The 16,960-nt window shown below is 52.2% G+C and overlaps 8 protein-coding genes across 8 annotated transcripts; 6 read left to right on the top strand and 2 right to left on the bottom strand.

Annotated features, from left to right (window-relative positions):
* Positions 1–187: 187 nt before the first annotated feature.
* Positions 188–2,098, top strand: J4E84_003273 (uncharacterized protein; the record flags this gene model as incomplete). The annotated part of the gene is made up of 1 exon (XM_049385890.1): positions 188–2,098. The coding sequence occupies one exon, from the start codon at positions 188–190 to the stop codon at positions 2,096–2,098; it is 1,911 nt and encodes a 636-aa protein (XP_049246767.1).
* A 989-nt stretch (positions 2,099–3,087) lies between these two features.
* Positions 3,088–4,224, top strand: J4E84_003272 (uncharacterized protein; the record flags this gene model as incomplete). Its single annotated transcript, XM_049385889.1, has 1 exon — positions 3,088–4,224. The coding sequence occupies one exon, from the start codon at positions 3,088–3,090 to the stop codon at positions 4,222–4,224; it is 1,137 nt and encodes a 378-aa protein (XP_049246766.1).
* A 2,090-nt stretch (positions 4,225–6,314) lies between these two features.
* Positions 6,315–7,296, bottom strand: J4E84_003271 (uncharacterized protein; the record flags this gene model as incomplete). The annotated part of the gene is made up of 2 exons (XM_049385888.1): positions 6,315–6,613; positions 6,666–7,296. 2 exons carry the CDS (start codon positions 7,294–7,296, stop codon positions 6,315–6,317), a joined length of 930 nt encoding a protein of 309 aa, XP_049246765.1.
* Positions 7,297–7,903: 607 nt separating this feature from the next.
* On the top strand, positions 7,904–8,374 carry J4E84_003270 (uncharacterized protein; the record flags this gene model as incomplete). The annotated part of the gene is made up of 4 exons (XM_049385887.1): positions 7,904–8,045; positions 8,092–8,123; positions 8,179–8,242; positions 8,292–8,374. 4 exons carry the CDS (start codon positions 7,904–7,906, stop codon positions 8,372–8,374), a joined length of 321 nt encoding a protein of 106 aa, XP_049246764.1.
* A 330-nt stretch (positions 8,375–8,704) lies between these two features.
* Positions 8,705–9,577, top strand: J4E84_003269 (uncharacterized protein; the record flags this gene model as incomplete). The annotated part of the gene is made up of 1 exon (XM_049385886.1): positions 8,705–9,577. The coding sequence occupies one exon, from the start codon at positions 8,705–8,707 to the stop codon at positions 9,575–9,577; it is 873 nt and encodes a 290-aa protein (XP_049246763.1).
* Positions 9,578–10,114: 537 nt separating this feature from the next.
* Positions 10,115–11,929, top strand: J4E84_003268 (uncharacterized protein; the record flags this gene model as incomplete). Its single annotated transcript, XM_049385885.1, has 3 exons — positions 10,115–10,491; positions 10,620–11,037; positions 11,087–11,929. 3 exons carry the CDS (start codon positions 10,115–10,117, stop codon positions 11,927–11,929), a joined length of 1,638 nt encoding a protein of 545 aa, XP_049246762.1.
* Positions 11,930–12,319: 390 nt separating this feature from the next.
* J4E84_003267 (uncharacterized protein) lies at positions 12,320–12,992 on the bottom strand (the record flags this gene model as incomplete). Its single annotated transcript, XM_049385884.1, has 2 exons — positions 12,320–12,361; positions 12,411–12,992. The coding sequence occupies 2 exons, from the start codon at positions 12,990–12,992 to the stop codon at positions 12,320–12,322; spliced, it is 624 nt and encodes a 207-aa protein (XP_049246761.1).
* A 404-nt stretch (positions 12,993–13,396) lies between these two features.
* On the top strand, positions 13,397–14,223 carry J4E84_003266 (uncharacterized protein; the record flags this gene model as incomplete). Its single annotated transcript, XM_049385883.1, has 2 exons — positions 13,397–13,450; positions 13,531–14,223. 2 exons carry the CDS (start codon positions 13,397–13,399, stop codon positions 14,221–14,223), a joined length of 747 nt encoding a protein of 248 aa, XP_049246760.1.
* Positions 14,224–16,960: the final 2,737 nt, after the last annotated feature.

Raw genomic sequence — 16,960 nt, 5'->3', positions numbered from 1 at the left:
TGCTGCCCAGATGGGTCGCAGATTGTGAACCAGGGGTGATGGTAGCGGCAACGTGACGGCGCGTCATTTTCGAGAACCCCACCAAAATTTGAGCGCGCCTCTACACTCCCACAACTGCTGGATCCCATAACGCAGATGTTGACGCCAAGACAACCGCAAGCCCGATTCGACATCTACTGCAACGAAGATGTCGTTATTTGGTGGTAGTGCTCCGCCACCGCCCTCCTCTTACGAATCCACAACCTCATCGTCTTCATCGGCGCGCTCGTCGCCGTCAGTCGAGGAGATCCCGGACCCGCGCAACGTGCAAGAAGCACAGACTCCCGCTATCCCGGTTTCTTTAGACGTGAACGATGACCTGGATACCGATAGCGAGTCGGCACGCGACGAGTCTGAAGAAGAGGACGACGACGACGAGGTACCGGCGCGCCCGAATCGCTTTGACGGACCGCCCCAAACATGGCAGAGCTACACAGAAGCGGATCGCCAGATAGCCGACTCCCTCGATCAGCTGCAAGAGACAGATCTTGCAGTACACTTGTATAACGCGCATGCGCTCAAGCGGCGGTTACGACGAGCGCCAGAAGACACGGCGAAGGTCAAGAACTGGCAGAGTAGGGACAGCTGGCTCAAGACTGGGCAGGATCTTGAATACGTGGATGTGGCGGGATTTACGCAGACGGCGGTTGTGCCTTCCAGAGAGTGGACGGCATGGCCAGTACCTCCCGACGAAGAGCCTCCGAGCAACCATGTGGACGAATGGACTACGGGACGCGCAAGCACGGAGGATGCAGGAGACGACCTGCGAGAGGAACTTTTAGCTGTCTTTCTGCGGCTGGCGAAAGAGAGGTGGAACTCACGCGAAACGCCTTCGTCTGACTCTGAGGTTGGAAACGACACAGCAGCTTCACGAAGTAGATCTCGATCACAAAGCGCCGATACTGCGAAATTGAAGAACAAGCCCAGGGCACCAGCCACGACGGACGATGTCGAGGACGGCAATGATACCGAACGTGATCAGACGACTGGGAAGAAACGTGGCAGAAAACCTCGCACCGAGAGACTCGTGGAGCCGACTTTGTTAGCAGACGACGCAAGGGCACAGCGACTTCTCCAGCCGACAATACAGAACATGATGGGGAAGCTAGACGAGCTTGCCCTGGCCATCCGCCGAACGCGCGTCAATCACTTTGGTCGTGGAGAGCCAGGCGATTCTTCCATGAGCGAATACACGTCAGGTGCAGAGTCGAGCGGTCCAAGATCGAGGTCTACATCGAGAGCCCGATCGAAGAGTGCGACAAGCCGCAGATCTAGCACTCGACCACCTTCGCGCGCAACGTCTACAGAGGTTGATCGCACAGTACGACAAAAGACAAAAGCCGCCAGAAAGGCAACAGATGAACGAGAGCCCGCCAATGACGATGACATCTCAAGCGGAGGATCTGACTGGGAAAAGTCTAATAAAGTTCCCCGCGAACGGAAGCGTCGTAGGTCCTCCAGCAGCATGGGCGATAGCGATAGTTCAGGAGAAGAAGGGAGACTAAGAGAAGGGCTTTTGGACTGGAGTGAAGTGCTTGGACTAGCAGCAGTGCAAGGCTGGAACCAAGGAGCTGTCGCACGTACAGCCCAGCGCTGCGCAACTCTATTTGGTGAGGGTATGTCCTTCATGCCCTTCCACGAAGCTCTCGCATCAAAAGTCGCCCCCGAACCTGTATCCTACACCCCTTCTACCATACCCCCACCGACCATCCCCTCGATCTCACAGCCTCCGCCACCCAAACGACCCTTCTTCCAAATCGGCACACTACGCTGTCCGCATACGGATTGCTGGAGGCACGATGAAGACGCCCCGTTGGCCTATCGTGTGGTCGAGCATTGCATGCGAGTTCACGGCTACGACCCTAGAACTAATGACTCGGACAATGAAGAGCGGACGCTTGGTGGTGTGCATATTGATGGGTTCTTACATCCTATAACGGCGAAGCAGGGATGGTTGGGGAATGGGAGGGTGAAGGCTGGGAAGGTTAAGAGGGCGAGGACGGGGCAGAGTAGTAGTCGGGGGGTGTCGGAGGCGGTTTTGAGTGCTGGGGAGGAGTAGAATTGCTAGCTGCAGAGATATGTTCACGCTGTGGTAGCGCTGGAGACTACCTAGGTAGCTATGATGCCAGTGAAAGTATCAATGTCAAGATCGCTGGAGGGCCAAGGCCTGGCAATCCCGAGATATCTTCTACGTGAGAAATGTGCAAAGCTTCAGTTATCGAGAAGCTTGATTAATTTATTGTTCTGCGAAAAGACTTCCAAGGTTCAAGCTCGAGCGCGAAGCCACGTTAACCAAGAAGAAAACTAAACAGGCCTGGGTCTACATTAATGCAGAAGCATGCAATGTAGAGCCTAACGTCGATGTAGGCTTTAGAGTATTTAGTTCTCTCCTCACACCCAAAGTTCCTCGCGAAAAGACTTCAAATTCGAGCGCGAGCCCACAAGATTTAGTTCTCTCCTGGGTTGACATGAGCCTAGAAGCAGTATTGCATATGCACCCCGCATGTTGCCAGACTGGTGGGGTCAGGAGCTACACTAATCGGGGTTAGCGCGATGACCAGCCTCGCCGGGCGCGATTTGGCGCGTCGAACTCGGCTCGAGAGCGACCATTCGCTCTCATCGCGCTGCACCCCGCACCCCAGCTGCCTCTATCACACCCTTTGCTATTGGCTATCACTATTGCGAACATATCACTATCTTGGTCGCTTTCTATTCTTTTTGGGCTTCTTCAATGAGCTGTCCCTTACCGTGAGCCGGCGCAACGGCGCATACGATCATTCTTACCACCACGCCGCATACAATCCTATCGACTACAACGTCATGTCCGGTACGTGGTTCCCCTCCTCCTCCGTAGTGGTTCGAGTATGAGCTTTGAAACTTACCGCATGAACAGATGGTCACGTACCGAACCGGCATCCGGATGATGCCCCTCTCGCTACCGTCCCTACGATATACCCACCGCAATTCTCGCCATACACTCCCTTACGTCGCGCTCCTTCCTTAGACTTTCATCCTACATCATACAATACGAATAGTTCGCCGCCGCCAATGGCAGACCAAGAGAACGTCCCTACACCGGGGACAAGCGACAGGAAAAGAAAGCCAGACGGCTACCAACTCGACGCTTCTCCAAAGCGACTGAGACAGGATATATCGTCCGGGAGCCCCAGAAGCCCACTTGCGACGCAAAGCCAGTCTCGAAGCAATGCCAACCACCAGCACAACCACGTCGAGTTCCCGGCAACCCCAGAGTCAACTCCAGAACAGACAAGAAAGACCCCACAGTCTGCAGAATTAGCACCATTTAAATCGATGCAAGATCTGCGGGATACCGGCCTATACGTTCAGGAGCCCGATCCATCTGCACCAAACAGCAAATACATCGCAGTCGCGTTCGGGAGAATACCTGGTATCTACAGAACCCGTCGTACTGCATCCCATCAGTACAACATAAGAGACGGTTTACATGCCAGCTTCTCCACGGAGGATGAGGCATTGGATTTCATGAACACCTACAGATCCAAGGTCGAAGAATCGCTCCAGCGACACAACGAGGACAAGCAAAAAATCAAGAAAGACAGAACAGAAGCTGAGGCGCAAATGGCTAAGCGTACGCCTTCGTCTTCTCTATCGCATACGTTCTCTCTCCCAACTCCGCCTTCAACTCAGGGGTCTGCGTACTACGACTCATCACCTGGCAACAATTCTGTGTCCGGACCCGGCGTCCAATTGAGCGACGAACAAAAACGTGTAGTGAAGATGATTGTGGACGGAGAAAATGTGTTCTTCACTGGGTCTGCAGGATGTGGAAAATCTACCGTCCTGAAGTACTTTGTCCCACTCTTGAAAGCCCAAGGGAAGGTAGTGCAGACTATAGCTCCGACGAATCTTGCTGCACTTGCCGTTGGTGGGCGGACGCTTCAAAGCTATGCCGGATGGAGGCCCGTGAATTTGAGCTTCACACTAGACAAGCTGAAAGCCGATGCTCACGGAACCCAGCAATGGAAAAAATTCGTCGAGATTGATGTGCTTGTCATCGACGAAATAAGCATGGTTCCGAACCATGAATTGGAGCGATTGAACGAGGTTATGAAGGAGGCCCGATCAGCATTAGATCCGGCTAATCGAAATCGAGCGTTTGGCGGTGTCCAGATCGTTGTTACGGGAGACGTGAGTCAACTCTAAAACTCTCTCGTTGGTATGCTGATCACTGTAGTTCTGCCAACTTGCACCCGTGAAGCCCTTCGAGTTTTGCATCGAATGTGGGGAAACCCTCAAAACCAAATCAGGCGAGTTTACATGCACGAACACTAAATGTGACTGCAAATCCTGGCCATTGAAAGATAAATGGGCTTTCCGGAGTAAAGCATGGCGAGTATGTTACCCATCTCTTCAGATCCTCACCGGCCAATGGCACTGATTCTTATAGGAATGCAAGTTCGCGCACATCAATCTTACCAAAATCTTTCGGCAAAGTGACCCAGGATTCGTCAGGATTCTCCAAAAAATTCGTAGAGGTACTATAGTCCATCCCCGAAGCGCAGCCAACGAGAGTGTTTTTCTTTCGCTTCTTCATTGAAACGATACTTGTACACGAGATCCTAACATGTAGCAGATGGCGCAATTCCACAAGGATGTCGAAACATCTTGCTCAATCATCACTCGAAGGCCGAGGGCGGGGTCAAGATATATTCACTACGCAAAGATGTTTATTTTGAGAACCAAAGGGAAATCGACAAGCTTGACACACCAGCATTCACCTACAGGTGCTCTGACTACTTTGTCAGGGGGAGCTCCGAAGACGATGGTACAATGGGTACAACAGTGTTGTACATCCAGACGGATGAATATCAGGAAATCAAAAGGCTTACGGCAGAATTGAAGGCAAAGAATAGTAACGCTGGCAACGGAAAGGAGCATCCCGGAGAACAGGCCGAAGAGCAGGCTGACGAGCTGGCCGATTTCAGAATTCTTTCTAAACTAGTACGGAGGTCCTCCCACCTTCATGAACGCCGCTAACTCTCTCGCAGGAGAAACACCGCTACGACGCAATAGTGCGTCTGAAGGAAGGGATGCGCGTGATTTTACAAGCCAACATTGATCCAGATGGCGGTCTTGTGAACGGTAGCCAGGGTGCCATCGTCGGCTTCGTAGACTTCGACGCGGACAGGCTGCCTCGTTTGGGAGGCGACAATGCCCGATATGCTGAAAGGCAGATCAGGAATTATGCCGAAGGCAATCACCGCCAGCCATGGCCAGTTGTTCAATTTGACAACGGCCGAACAAAAATTATCTACGCAGACTGTGCCTGCAACGAAATCGGAGCCGTGGGCGAGCACGGGAAAGACGGTATTCCTAGCCTGATATCAAGGACGCAGATCCCGCTCGTCGCAGGCTACGCCATCACCGTGCACAAGTCACAAGGCATGACATTGGATAAAGTCATTGTGAATCTCAAGGATGTCTTCGAGGCAAGCCAGATATACGTCGCACGTAAGTTTTATCGCATCAACAAATCTGCGCAACTCCCAGCTGACCCCTTGTGTAGTCAGTAGAGCTCGCTCGCTCGAGGGTCTGAAGGTCGAGAGCCTGCCTCCCGAAGACAAGGTTTTTACAGCCGATCCACAAGTCAAAGAGTTCTTCGATAAATACCTCGACCCAAGCTCGCCATTCTCGGCGTCGATGCGTCCGGGTTCACTGTCGTTGCAGTCTTCGGTTGCGCTTCCGTCGTCGCAAATACCGCAGTCGTCGCAAGCATCGACGGCGCTTCCGTCAACTCGAATGTTGCAGTCATCACCACCTTCGACATTAACGCAGCAGTCTCCGCTGGCACATAAGTCTTACCAGATGCCGCCGCCATCGCAGGAGCCTCCTTCGTCTCAATTATCTGATTCATTTGATGTGGATGAGTGGGATTCATTAGATGTGGGTGAGTGGTTGTGAATTGTTGTTGCGAACGTCATGGTCTTCTGTTACACATCATTATCATCTTTCCTTCTGTTAAAAGTCATCCGCTTGTCGCGCATTTTCTTATTTGGATATGGTAGTCTTCTTGGCTGGACCATCTAGGCGTCCGCATATACCCCATTTGTTGGTCATCGTTGGATACGACATTTGTACTTTACATATGCAATTTTATTCTTCATCATGGTCATAAAAGCGGAAAATCATAATATATTGGTCAATACAAACTACATGCACGAAAGTGAAATGGGTATCAACTTTGGAAGGAAATGTCTCATAGCCATGACCAACCTCGCGCTCCAGGCGGCATTTTACTCCGTCTTGCGGATGAGACCTTCGCCTGGCTTCACGCGCTGAGCCCACTCCGTCCAACTGCCGTCGTATAACCGTCTCTGTTGTGTGGGGTAGCCAGCTTCCGACAACGCAGCATCAATGATTGCTGCCGTAACACCAGTTCCACAGCTGTTTATGATTGGCTTGGACGGATCGACGCCCTTCGACTTGAAGATGGCTTGGAGTTCGGAGGCAGGAAGGAGGGTCTTGTCGTTCGGGTCGAGGAGGTCTGTAATGGGTACCGAGGTGGAGTAGGGAATGTGTCCAGATGAGAGCCCTGATGAGATTGATTAGCCAGATTGAAATGTGTCGCATGCGACAAAACATACCTTCTCTGGGCTCTGGGTCAACGCCCTTCCATCTTCCAAGACTACGGGCATCCAATATCTGCACTTCGTCTGCGCCTTCCTTGCCCAATTCTTTCGCAATGTCCTTCACTTCTTCAAAAGCGACGACTCTCTCCTCTTCCAACTTTGGCACCGCATACTCAGTCGGCTCGACGTCCTTTGGCTCTCCACTCTCTGTTGGAAAGCCCTCCTCAACCCACTTGCGGAAGTTGTTCAGCACATGCACCTTCGAATGACCAAAGACTTGCAACGTCCAGCCCACTCTCGGCGCAGAGAAGATGCCCAACTCCTTTGTATCGTAGACAACGACGCTGTCTTCCCGTCGTATACCAAGATGTCTCATGGCGATTGCGAAATCTTCGGCGGAGGGAAGCATATGTGGGTACGGCGAATGGATGTCTTTGACGGCATCGAGGTCGAAGAAGCGTGCGCGCGGAATGCGCTCTGCAAGAAAGGTGTCGTAGCCATTGCGACCGTCGTTGGGCAAGAACCAAGAAGCGCAAAGTGGGACAATGCGGGGTTCTGTGGAAAGTTTGCTGGCATTGTGCTTCAATGCCGAGTTGAGCTCAGATGGCGTGACAAGATAAGAGGAGAAAGCGGGTTGAGAAGACATTGTCCTTCTGCTGCTTATAGCTATGGGGAAGCGGATAGAGAGGGTAGAAGAGAGCGGACGTAAAGAGCAGCGGAAGCGTGAGACGAACATTTTGGAATTTGTCTGATGGCTACGATGGAATGAGAAGGTGTTGTTTGGTCGGCGAGGAAGGAAGAAGGAACGAAGATTTGTGGAGCTAGACGGCGAGGTGAAGCTTCCCTAATCTACAATCCTCGCGCAGTGTAGAGGGTCCGCATCGAGCTTCAGCGTTAGTGCGGGGAACTGCAGCAAACCTGAAGAGGGTCTGATCTCCTTGCCCCCTGTATTGACTGATGCCAGCAATCGGTGGCGTAGCCTCTATCAGACGGCCATGATGGATGTGCCATAGCACGGCGTGTCTGTATAACAGAAATTGCGTGATTGTGTGTTTGTGATGCGTGATAGTCGCTCTGCAGCGTGCCCGGGTGGAGCTCCAGCTTGAGCTCAGACCCCTGCGGAATTAACGCGCAATCGCCGCCCCTCACCGCCGCAAACTGCCGCCTCGGCATGTTTTGGTGCTGTTGATCTTGTTTTCCATCTAATCTACGCGCCAACCTCGAAATCTACCTTCCAAGCGACGAGAGACACGATGAAAGTCACTATACGCGAGTGGAACGCCGTCGCCGCCTGGCGTTGGGATATGCCGGACGACGATGTCTGCGGTATCTGTCGTAACCCATACGATAGCACTTGCTCCAAGTGCAAGTTCCCTGGGGATGAGTGTCCGCTATGTATGTCTGACCATGACGATGCTGGGACTAGACTAACGTGAGATAGTACTGGGGGAGTGCAACCACTCTTTTCACATGGTACACCTCCATACCCATGAAGTCAACCTGGGCGATAAAGACTAACACGTCTCAGCACTGCATCTTCTCCTGGTTGAAGCAAGAGAGCTCTCTAGAGAAGTGTCCCATGTGCCGACAGCGTATGTACGCAAGTGACCTACCAGATCTTCAGCTAACTTGTACATCCAGCTTTCAAGTCGAAGAGTCAAGACGCGCCGACAGCCACCGAAACCCCGGCACCGACCCAAGAACCCGATACAAGCCCGCTGTAGCTCTCGGATCACACGGTCGATTACGGAAACACGTTGAGAAGCTTGTCGTCGCCTTCATCTGCAGGCATATGATGGAAGCTGGGAAAGCGGCGCTTCAATACCTTGGTTTGCACACGGATGTTACTATCGGCGTTTGGATTTGGATGATACCCTAAGGACTGCATTACATACTTTAGCCTTTGAGCTAGGGGCCTTTCACCGCATTCCGTACCTGACTTGCTGCCTTGCGGTTGATGAGGTAGTGTGCATGGACCACGTCCCTTATCGATCATGCACCTTACTAGAGCTCCCGAACTCCGTTAACTCCAGTCTTCCATCAACTCCCACAACATGTCTAGCTACCCTAACACTACAGAGTACCGTTCAGATCGTCGCGCATCGATCTCTCCACGATCAAAGTCAATAGAGCGCGCCGAAGACCCTCCCGACGACGAGCTCCACGAGCAACAGCAGCCTGGCGATGCGCCAGAAGACGAGGATGAGGACGACATACCCTACCCCGAGCCTAGTGACGAGCAACCGCTGCTACCACCGCCGAATTTCCGACCCTTCTTCACCCTGATCGAAGACACGACGTCGGGCGAGCACTACCACCCGTATACACACTATGTCTTTGCCGACGACGACCCGACCATCATAACTGCTGCATCGATGCGAGGCCTGGGACTGGATGATACAAAATACCTCCCGCATGATACGCCGGGTGGAGGGGAGAGACGACGCAACCAAGGGAGCGAAGAAGGAGACGAGCAAGACTCACCAGTCGAGTCACCGCTGCCTCCGCCCATACCGGGTGTCAAGGAGCATTACCTCATAATCGATGTCGGCGCAGACGGGCGCACAGTCGTAGATGCGCAGTCGCTTTCGTCAGAGTGGCAAATCACCGATACGGATGTACGGATAGCTCCCTCGTTCGATGAGGACTCGCCGGATCAAGGATACATGCTGCGCATACAAGGCATCGACATACCGAGGAAGAGCAAGGGCAAAGGCAAGGGTGAAGTTGGGCAGGACAGGCTGACTGAGGCGAGGGAACAGCAAGGCGACATCTTCGACGCGTTGGATGGGCTAGTGCAAGATGTTGAAAGAGGACTGGAGACTGCTAGCAAGATCTCAGGCGCGCGGTCAAGAGAGGAAGACCAGGGCACGTTGACTGATGTTCGCGAGGGCGACGTAGAGAAGACGGTGGGTGATGAAGCATGATGCTGGTGTGATCTGCCGTTTTGCAAGTGGCTTCGGGTCACACTTTCCTTTCAATGCGCATCTGGATGGAGCGCGCGCTTCTTTGCTACTACCACTGTGTTGACTCAGAGACGGCTGGTAGTTGGTGGCGTGCTTGGCTGCTCAGCTCGAGCGTCCATGCCGTAACATCTAACAGTCATACACGCCTCTGTAAAAGCCAGTCAGTCATTTCAGGAGCGACATCCACATGCTGGCTGTGACTCCACGGCGCGATGCTGTCTTTCCTCACCTACTCTATACTTATACCCATCACAGACTGCGAGCTGCATAGTGTGAGCTACTTTAGCATTCAAGCACCATGTATTATTCCTGCTTCATGCCGCAATGTAATAGACACAGGCTATCTACCTCAGCACGGTTTCTCTCACTACAAGCGAGGCGGGACGGTATGGGCACGGGCACCCACTATATGATTCAAACCTCTCCGCGTCAAGCTTCCTCATCACTCCCTACCTCCACTTCCTATCATTTCCCTAGCTTTACAGTCAAGTATCAATCATGGCTATCTTACGCACCCTCCTCGTCGCTGCCTCAGTGCTCTGCCTCACCACAGGCTATGAGCTCAAGGCGGAATACAACGCCAGCAACTTCTTCGACGATGGCTCCTTCCGTTTCTACAACGGCTGGGACCAGTTCACCCAAGGCATGGCTCTCTACGTCTCCAAGGAAGAAGCAACTTCACTTGGACTTGCACGCATCGACGACGGCAAGGTACATCTCGGAGTCGATACAACTCAAGTACTTCCTCCGCAAGAACCCGGTGAAGGCTATGGCCGCAAGAGCGTCCGACTAGAAGGAGTACAGACGTTCGACAACGGCCTCTTTATTGCCGACTTCGAGCACCTGCCTAGTGGATGTGGCATGTGGCCTGCTTTGTGAGTCTTACTTCCAACCATTCCCTCCCCTTCTCGGACTTTCGAGTCAGTACCGACTCCAGCACTCTCTTGTGCTCATCATCGTTTGTGCGGCGTATCAGACACGTACACCTGCTAACCATTTGCAGCTGGCTTCTCCACGACACAGGTCATCAAGAGGAATGGTACTCCGAGTTCGACATCATCGAGGGTATCTCCATGAACTCGCGGAACTCGCTCAGCCTCCATACCGGTCACACGCCATGCAAGATGCGAGACAATGGCGGATCGGGTGAGACGCGCCCAGACCTCGAATGCATGGAACATCGCGACTGCGGCGTCAATGGTCCTGAGGGCTCTTTCGGTCAAGCCTTCAACGATAACCGAGGCGGTGTCTGGGCAGCCCAAGTCGAGGACGATGGCATCAAAGCATGGTTCTTTCCTCGGGGTCACGAGCCATCGGGTTGGGATAGCGCCAATCCTGACCCCAACACATGGGGCACGCCTGTGATGAACTTCGTTGGGGATGGCTGCGATATTCGCAATACGTTCAAGAAGATGAAGATCGTAAGTACATTCGATCTCGTGGATGCGAGTGCCTACTAACATAGGACAGATCATCAACATTACCTTTTGCGGCTCCATGGCTGGAGGCAATGCCTGGTCTGGCTACACACACTGCGCAGCGGAGACTCACGACGAATCTTGCGCTCACTTCGTTGCAACCAACCCCGACAAGTTCAACGAAGTGTACTATCTCATCAACTCGGTGAGAGTTTATCAGAACGATGCCGGTGCTGGCTACCAGGATAACAGCCTCTTACCTTCTCTGCTCCGAACGTCCATGACTTCATCCAAAGATGAGCGCCTCTCAGCGATGACTGCAGAGCAATCTCCCCTTCCAGCTATCACGACTACCATCATCACCACTACGAAGATCATAACTTTGCCAGCGACGTTGACTCACGGATCTGGCTACGTCCCGTACAGTTCTTCGGTATCCGCCACAGCTCCAACAACTTTCGAGGTTCTCTACGGCGCAGCGCCCACGGTAGTTACCGTAACAACGGTCATTACGTCAACGAAGGTTATGACACTGCCTGCCACTTTAACTGGCGGTAACAACATGACTCCCTATGACCCTTCACCATCCTCCACGACTCTCATCACCTTCCACAACAAACGTCTCTTGTTGACGGCTTCCGAGGCGGCTCCAGCATTGGAAGCATCATCGGCGACATTCACCAAGCCCGTGGGCACACACACTGGCGGCAAATACTACAGCGGTTATGATCCGTCAGCGACATCTACATCTGCCAAGCCTACAGGTACAAGAATCGGAGGCATTACCAACTACACCACCGTGCAGACTCCTCGGGCGTCATCTACGAAGCCTATAGGCACAACTATGGAGGGTGTTACTAACTACACCACCGTCACTGCTTCGGCTGCGGCTTGAGTTGTGTTCATCAGCACAAATCGAGCACGCGGCTAATCTCTTAGCTCGTTGGCTGAACAAGAGGGGTTCGATCTCAATCATGCATATTATGGCGTTATGGAAGAATATCTGAGGCGGGAGAATATGTACGGATAGATGAGCAAAGGCGGGAGATCAGAGGTTCAGCGATTTCATTTCAAAATACAATGCCAGATAGGCGCGGATATATACGTGCGAGAATATATCATCTTTCCTCACCTCTTCTCTCGCATTCCCCTCCATCCCCCTCCACCTCCCTCGACGGATTTCCACCGCCGTTCTACCAAGGAATGGTCACCCCAAACCGATCTACCAACCTCCCACTCTCCCACCCTTCTTCATCCATGTTTTCCAAAACCCTCATACAGTCCTTCACACTCTCCTCCACCCCAATCGCCCCTTCCTCTTTCCACTCTACTAACCCCGTCTCTACTCTTCCGGGATGTAGCATCAAAAATTGTACATCGGGTACATCGATGGTAAGACTCTTCACCACCGCATTTAGCGCCGCTTTACTGGCTCGGTACGCGTACCCGCCGCCCGCAGTGTTGGCGGAAATGGATCCCATCCGGGAGGATAAGATGACGACTTTGGGTTTCGATGAGATTCCAGCGACGCCAAGTCGGAGCTGTGGTAAGAACGCTCTTATGATATTGAGAGTGCCCCAAGTGTTGATCTCAAACGTCCGCATCATAGTTGCGTGATCCATGGCCTCTAGCGTCTCGGTCGCTGCAACATCTTTGTCGCCCTGTTTCTGCTGGGCGACGATTCCCGGAACGAGTCCTCTGATGCCGGCGCAGTGGAGGATGAGAATTACAGGGGTAGACTCCAGGGTGGAGGCGAGATCTTGGACTTTTTGCGCTGAGGTGATGTCGAGTTGGTGGAAGTGGATGGTGGTTCCATACTGTTCGGCGATCTGAGGAGGGAATGGCTGGTTGTCTATGGCTATTATGTTTGGTGGTGTTGGTAGGGAGGCATAGTGTTGAACAAATGCGAGACCGAGACCGGAGGATGCGCCTGTTATTATGATGGTTTCTGGCGGCATTTTGGGTTGTGGTGTTGGTGCGTATAGAGGCCGAGGCAGACAGGCGACTATGGGAAGGTTTGTAGGTACACAGTCGCTGTACTACAGATCACACCTCGATGTGGCAATTTTGTTGAAAGGAAACTATACCACAACAAGTCCTGGCGTCGGAAGTAGTGGGGGTGAAGAGCCTCAGGGTCCTAGTTCATGCCGCCTAGGTTTGCCGATCTGGAGGTGACGATGGTTCCCCGCAGTCTACCCGTTGGCGGCGGACGGGTAACGACCCGCATTACGGATTTGGCTTTGAAGGAGGATATAAAGTCTATCTGGACATGTTGTCGTGGTACAAAGATTATTCCAAGTTCGACTGCATTTGAGAGAAAGTGCTAAGTGGCCTTTTGCATGACGTAGCTCTTGCCAACACGATGTTCTATCAACCTGGAAAAGAAGACCATGGGCTACCGTATGATCCATTCAAAGTATGCATATCTATGAATCTCCCTGGATGTATCCAGACATCCCTAAGTGTCAATTAATTATACAGACTAACACCCATCAGGCATGCGTCCTCCCCCGCCCCATAGGTTGGATATCTACCCTCTCTCCAACCGGCGCCGCAAACCTAGCTCCCTACTCTCAATATAACAATCTTACCTTCGACCCGCCCTACGTCATGTTCAGCGCCAATCAAACACCAACCAACAGTCAGAAAGACACCGTCCGCAACGTCGAAGCTACAGGGAAGTTTGTGTGGAATCTAGCGACGTATGAACTGAGGGAAGAAGTGAATAGAAGTGCCGTGCAGGAAGAGTATGGGATTGATGAGTTTGAGACGGCGGGGGTGGAGAAGGAAGATAGTCGATTAAGTACTGTAGGGGTTGTGGAGGAAGGGAAGGAGGGCAGGAGAGAGATGATGGTGCCGATGGTTAAGAGGAGTCCGGTGAAGTTTGAGTGCGAGTACTACACCACCCTACGCCTTCCTGGGAACCCGCCTATGGGATCCGCGGATGTTGTTATTGGGAAGGTTGTCGGAGTGCACATCGATGAGCGCGTTTTGACGGACGGCAAGATTGATGTAAGGAAGACGGAACCGATTGCTAGATGTGGGTATTATGAGTATGCGGTCGTGAGGGAGACGTTTGAGATGCGGATACCGGGGGAGGATAAGGCGATTTTGGCGGGGTTGGAGGGCAGTGCGAAGAAGAACGAGAGGTTGGATATGGTGGGGGATGTAGATGGAGACGAAAAGTGATGTGATGCATTGTGAAATTGAGGGATATCTATTGCCAAAAAACACTCCACGACACCCTATCCCAAACTCCAAGACAAGCATTATATCCAACGCGAATGAAGGCGGCGCCATATGTCTATTCCGACGCCATGCGCGTGGACATTTCCCGAAAGCTGACGACACGTGTAACATGCCTCAGTGCTTAGTCCTGCTCTTGCGGTGGGAAGCTATCGAGAAACTCCTTGACCTCCGGATTTGGCCCGCCTAGGTCTTTTTTGGGAAGCGCCACGACATGCAGACCTTCGAGAGACCTCGCTCTGCTGACTGTGCGGACCGTTAGCCACAATTCGCAATTTGAATGATAAGTGGAAGGATTACGTACGGGCTACGTATACCATCTCAGTTTCCCAGGCCGTCCATAGATCAGCCTTGACATTGCTAAGTGTCATGCCCTGGTGCACTTGTCAGAATAGATGCCGATTCGGTCGAGCTGTCTTCTTACCTGTGCTTTATGGATGGTCATGGCATAGCCAGCTCTCAAAGGTATCTGCGTCCTTGAGAGAAGGCTGTAGGGTGGGGGATGTCCATACTCAGACGCCATGCAGTCCGCAAATATGGTCCTGGTTCGGCCGTTGTCGAATCTGACGACCGGCCAAGACTGGCGGCCGTTTTTCTGCGCGAATTCAAGTATTTGGTAGTGACAGTACTTCGCGTGGGGGCCGGAGAGTCCATTGTCCTTGTCGGGCAGCCTGGACTCATCGTAGGGTTCGAAATCAACTATCGTACCCTGTGATCCGTTGACAAGATCCTCTTCCGGGGCCAGGTTTTGCAGCAATAGAACACGCATGCCTTGTTTGAGCTGCACCTTGTGATCGTAACGATGACTACCCTGTATATGTGTCAGTGACTACTGACGAAAATGTTTGGTTACCTACGATGCGTGGTCTTTGCTTGTCGATCTCTTGCAAGTACGTATCACCCTTGTGATGATCTTTGAAGTTGAAGTGATCCCTGCATGTATACTCCAGAGCAGGCGTGCTCAGTTCCTTCAGCTTTTCCCGGTTGACTCTCTTGACCAGGTGATTCTTAGGTAATAACACAACGGCGTCTTCCAGCTCTGGGCGCGGTTGGAGCAAAATTCTCTGAAGATGTTCCGGAACTGTGCCAGCTGACCATTGTTAATAACGTTGGCATGTCGTAGACAGTCAAGGCTGTCAAGATCTGATGTACTTACTCAGGCGATATTCCTGCAGGATGGACTGGAATACTGGATCGCTTTGCCGATAAATCGTCTTGAGATGAATGCATTCGAAATTACATTCCTGCGGTATTTAGTAACACGATTGAAGTCATAGAAGCAAATACTACATACCCGCCACGCGTCGCTACGGAAAGCCCATTTATCTTTGTCTAGAAACTTGGTCTCGGTGCATTTGGCATTCTTCGGATGAATCATGCATTTATCCTTACTCTCATGTTCCACAAGCACTTTCCCGCACCGGTAACAACGTTCGAAGGGCTTGACTGGTGGGAGCTGACAGAACTACAGTCGTTAGCTGTTGAACTCACTGAGGTGGGCCTGTCAACATACATCTCCTGTCACGACCATCTGTACGCCACCAAACGCTGCAGTGCTTTTTCTAGCACACTTCATCACCTCGTTCAAACGGCGAAAGGAGTTGCTATCCACCATGCTGATCTCATCGATGACAAGGACATCAGTTTGCTCGAAATGATACGCAGTGGTCTTTTCGTCCTTGTTCTTCTTGAAAAGTCTTTTCTTAAGCTCATCGATTGAATAATCATCTTTCTTTGAATTATCAACCGGAATCCAGCCCGCGTAGCTGTGTAGCGTAATGCCCCCCACGTTCAATGCAGCAAGGTTGGTTGGTGCGATTACATCAACTCGTTTGCCCGCAGCTCCCAGTCTTGTCTTAAAAGCTCTAAGAATGGCAGATTTTCCACAGCCAGCCGAACCAGTGTAGAAGACATTGCGCCCTTGCATGATGCGAGCTACTACTCTCTCTTGCTCGCGGCTCAATGTCACCTCAGGTTCAGGATTGCCTGTGTCTGACCCTGATATTGCTTGAGATAATGATGAGGTGGCAGAAGACCCGGCAGGTGGCCTCGAGTTCGACAAGGATGCACGCTGAGGAGTTGAAGTCATCGATGTCTGTTGGTGCTGTTGGTGCTGTTGAAGCTGCTGAATCTGTTGAAGTTGGTGCTGTTGGAGCTGTTGAAGCTGCTGAATCTGTTGAAGTTGCTGAAGCTGTTGATGCTGGTGGTGTTGTTGAAGCTGTTGATGCTGTTGGTGCTGCTGAAGCTGTTGGTGCTGCGGATGCTGTTGAAGCTGCTGATGCTGTTGAACTTGCTGATGTTGTTGAACTTGCTGATGTTGTTGAAGCTGCTGGTGTTGTTGGAGCTGGTGTTGTGGTTGGAGCTGCTGGTGTTGTGGTTGGAGATGGTGTTGTGGTTGGAGCTGCTGGTGTTGTTGGAGCTGCTGTTGAGATGCTTGCTGTTGTTGCACCGCTCCATGCTGCTGAATGCCTTGAGGTTGCTGATTACGAACGCCCAGATGAGCCAGCCAAGCGCGACCCTTTGGGCGATTAAGTGCCTCGTCGACTGCGGGAGCCCTTGCGCGCAGCCAAGCCCATGCTTCATCGACAGACGAATGCTTCTGGCTTGCGTTCCCACTGAAGCCTGTAAGCACATTGTGCCTGGCATATTCATATTCCTCATATATACCAGGCACATGTCC

The sequence above is a fragment of the Alternaria hordeiaustralica genome (assembly GCF_023758085.1).
Source record: "Alternaria hordeiaustralica strain BMP 2776 chromosome Unknown scaffold_4, whole genome shotgun sequence".
Lineage (NCBI taxonomy): Eukaryota > Fungi > Ascomycota > Dothideomycetes > Pleosporales > Pleosporaceae > Alternaria > Alternaria hordeiaustralica.
The sequence above is the reverse complement of the archived record's forward strand: the minus strand, read 5'-3'. Positions and strand labels throughout refer to the sequence as shown.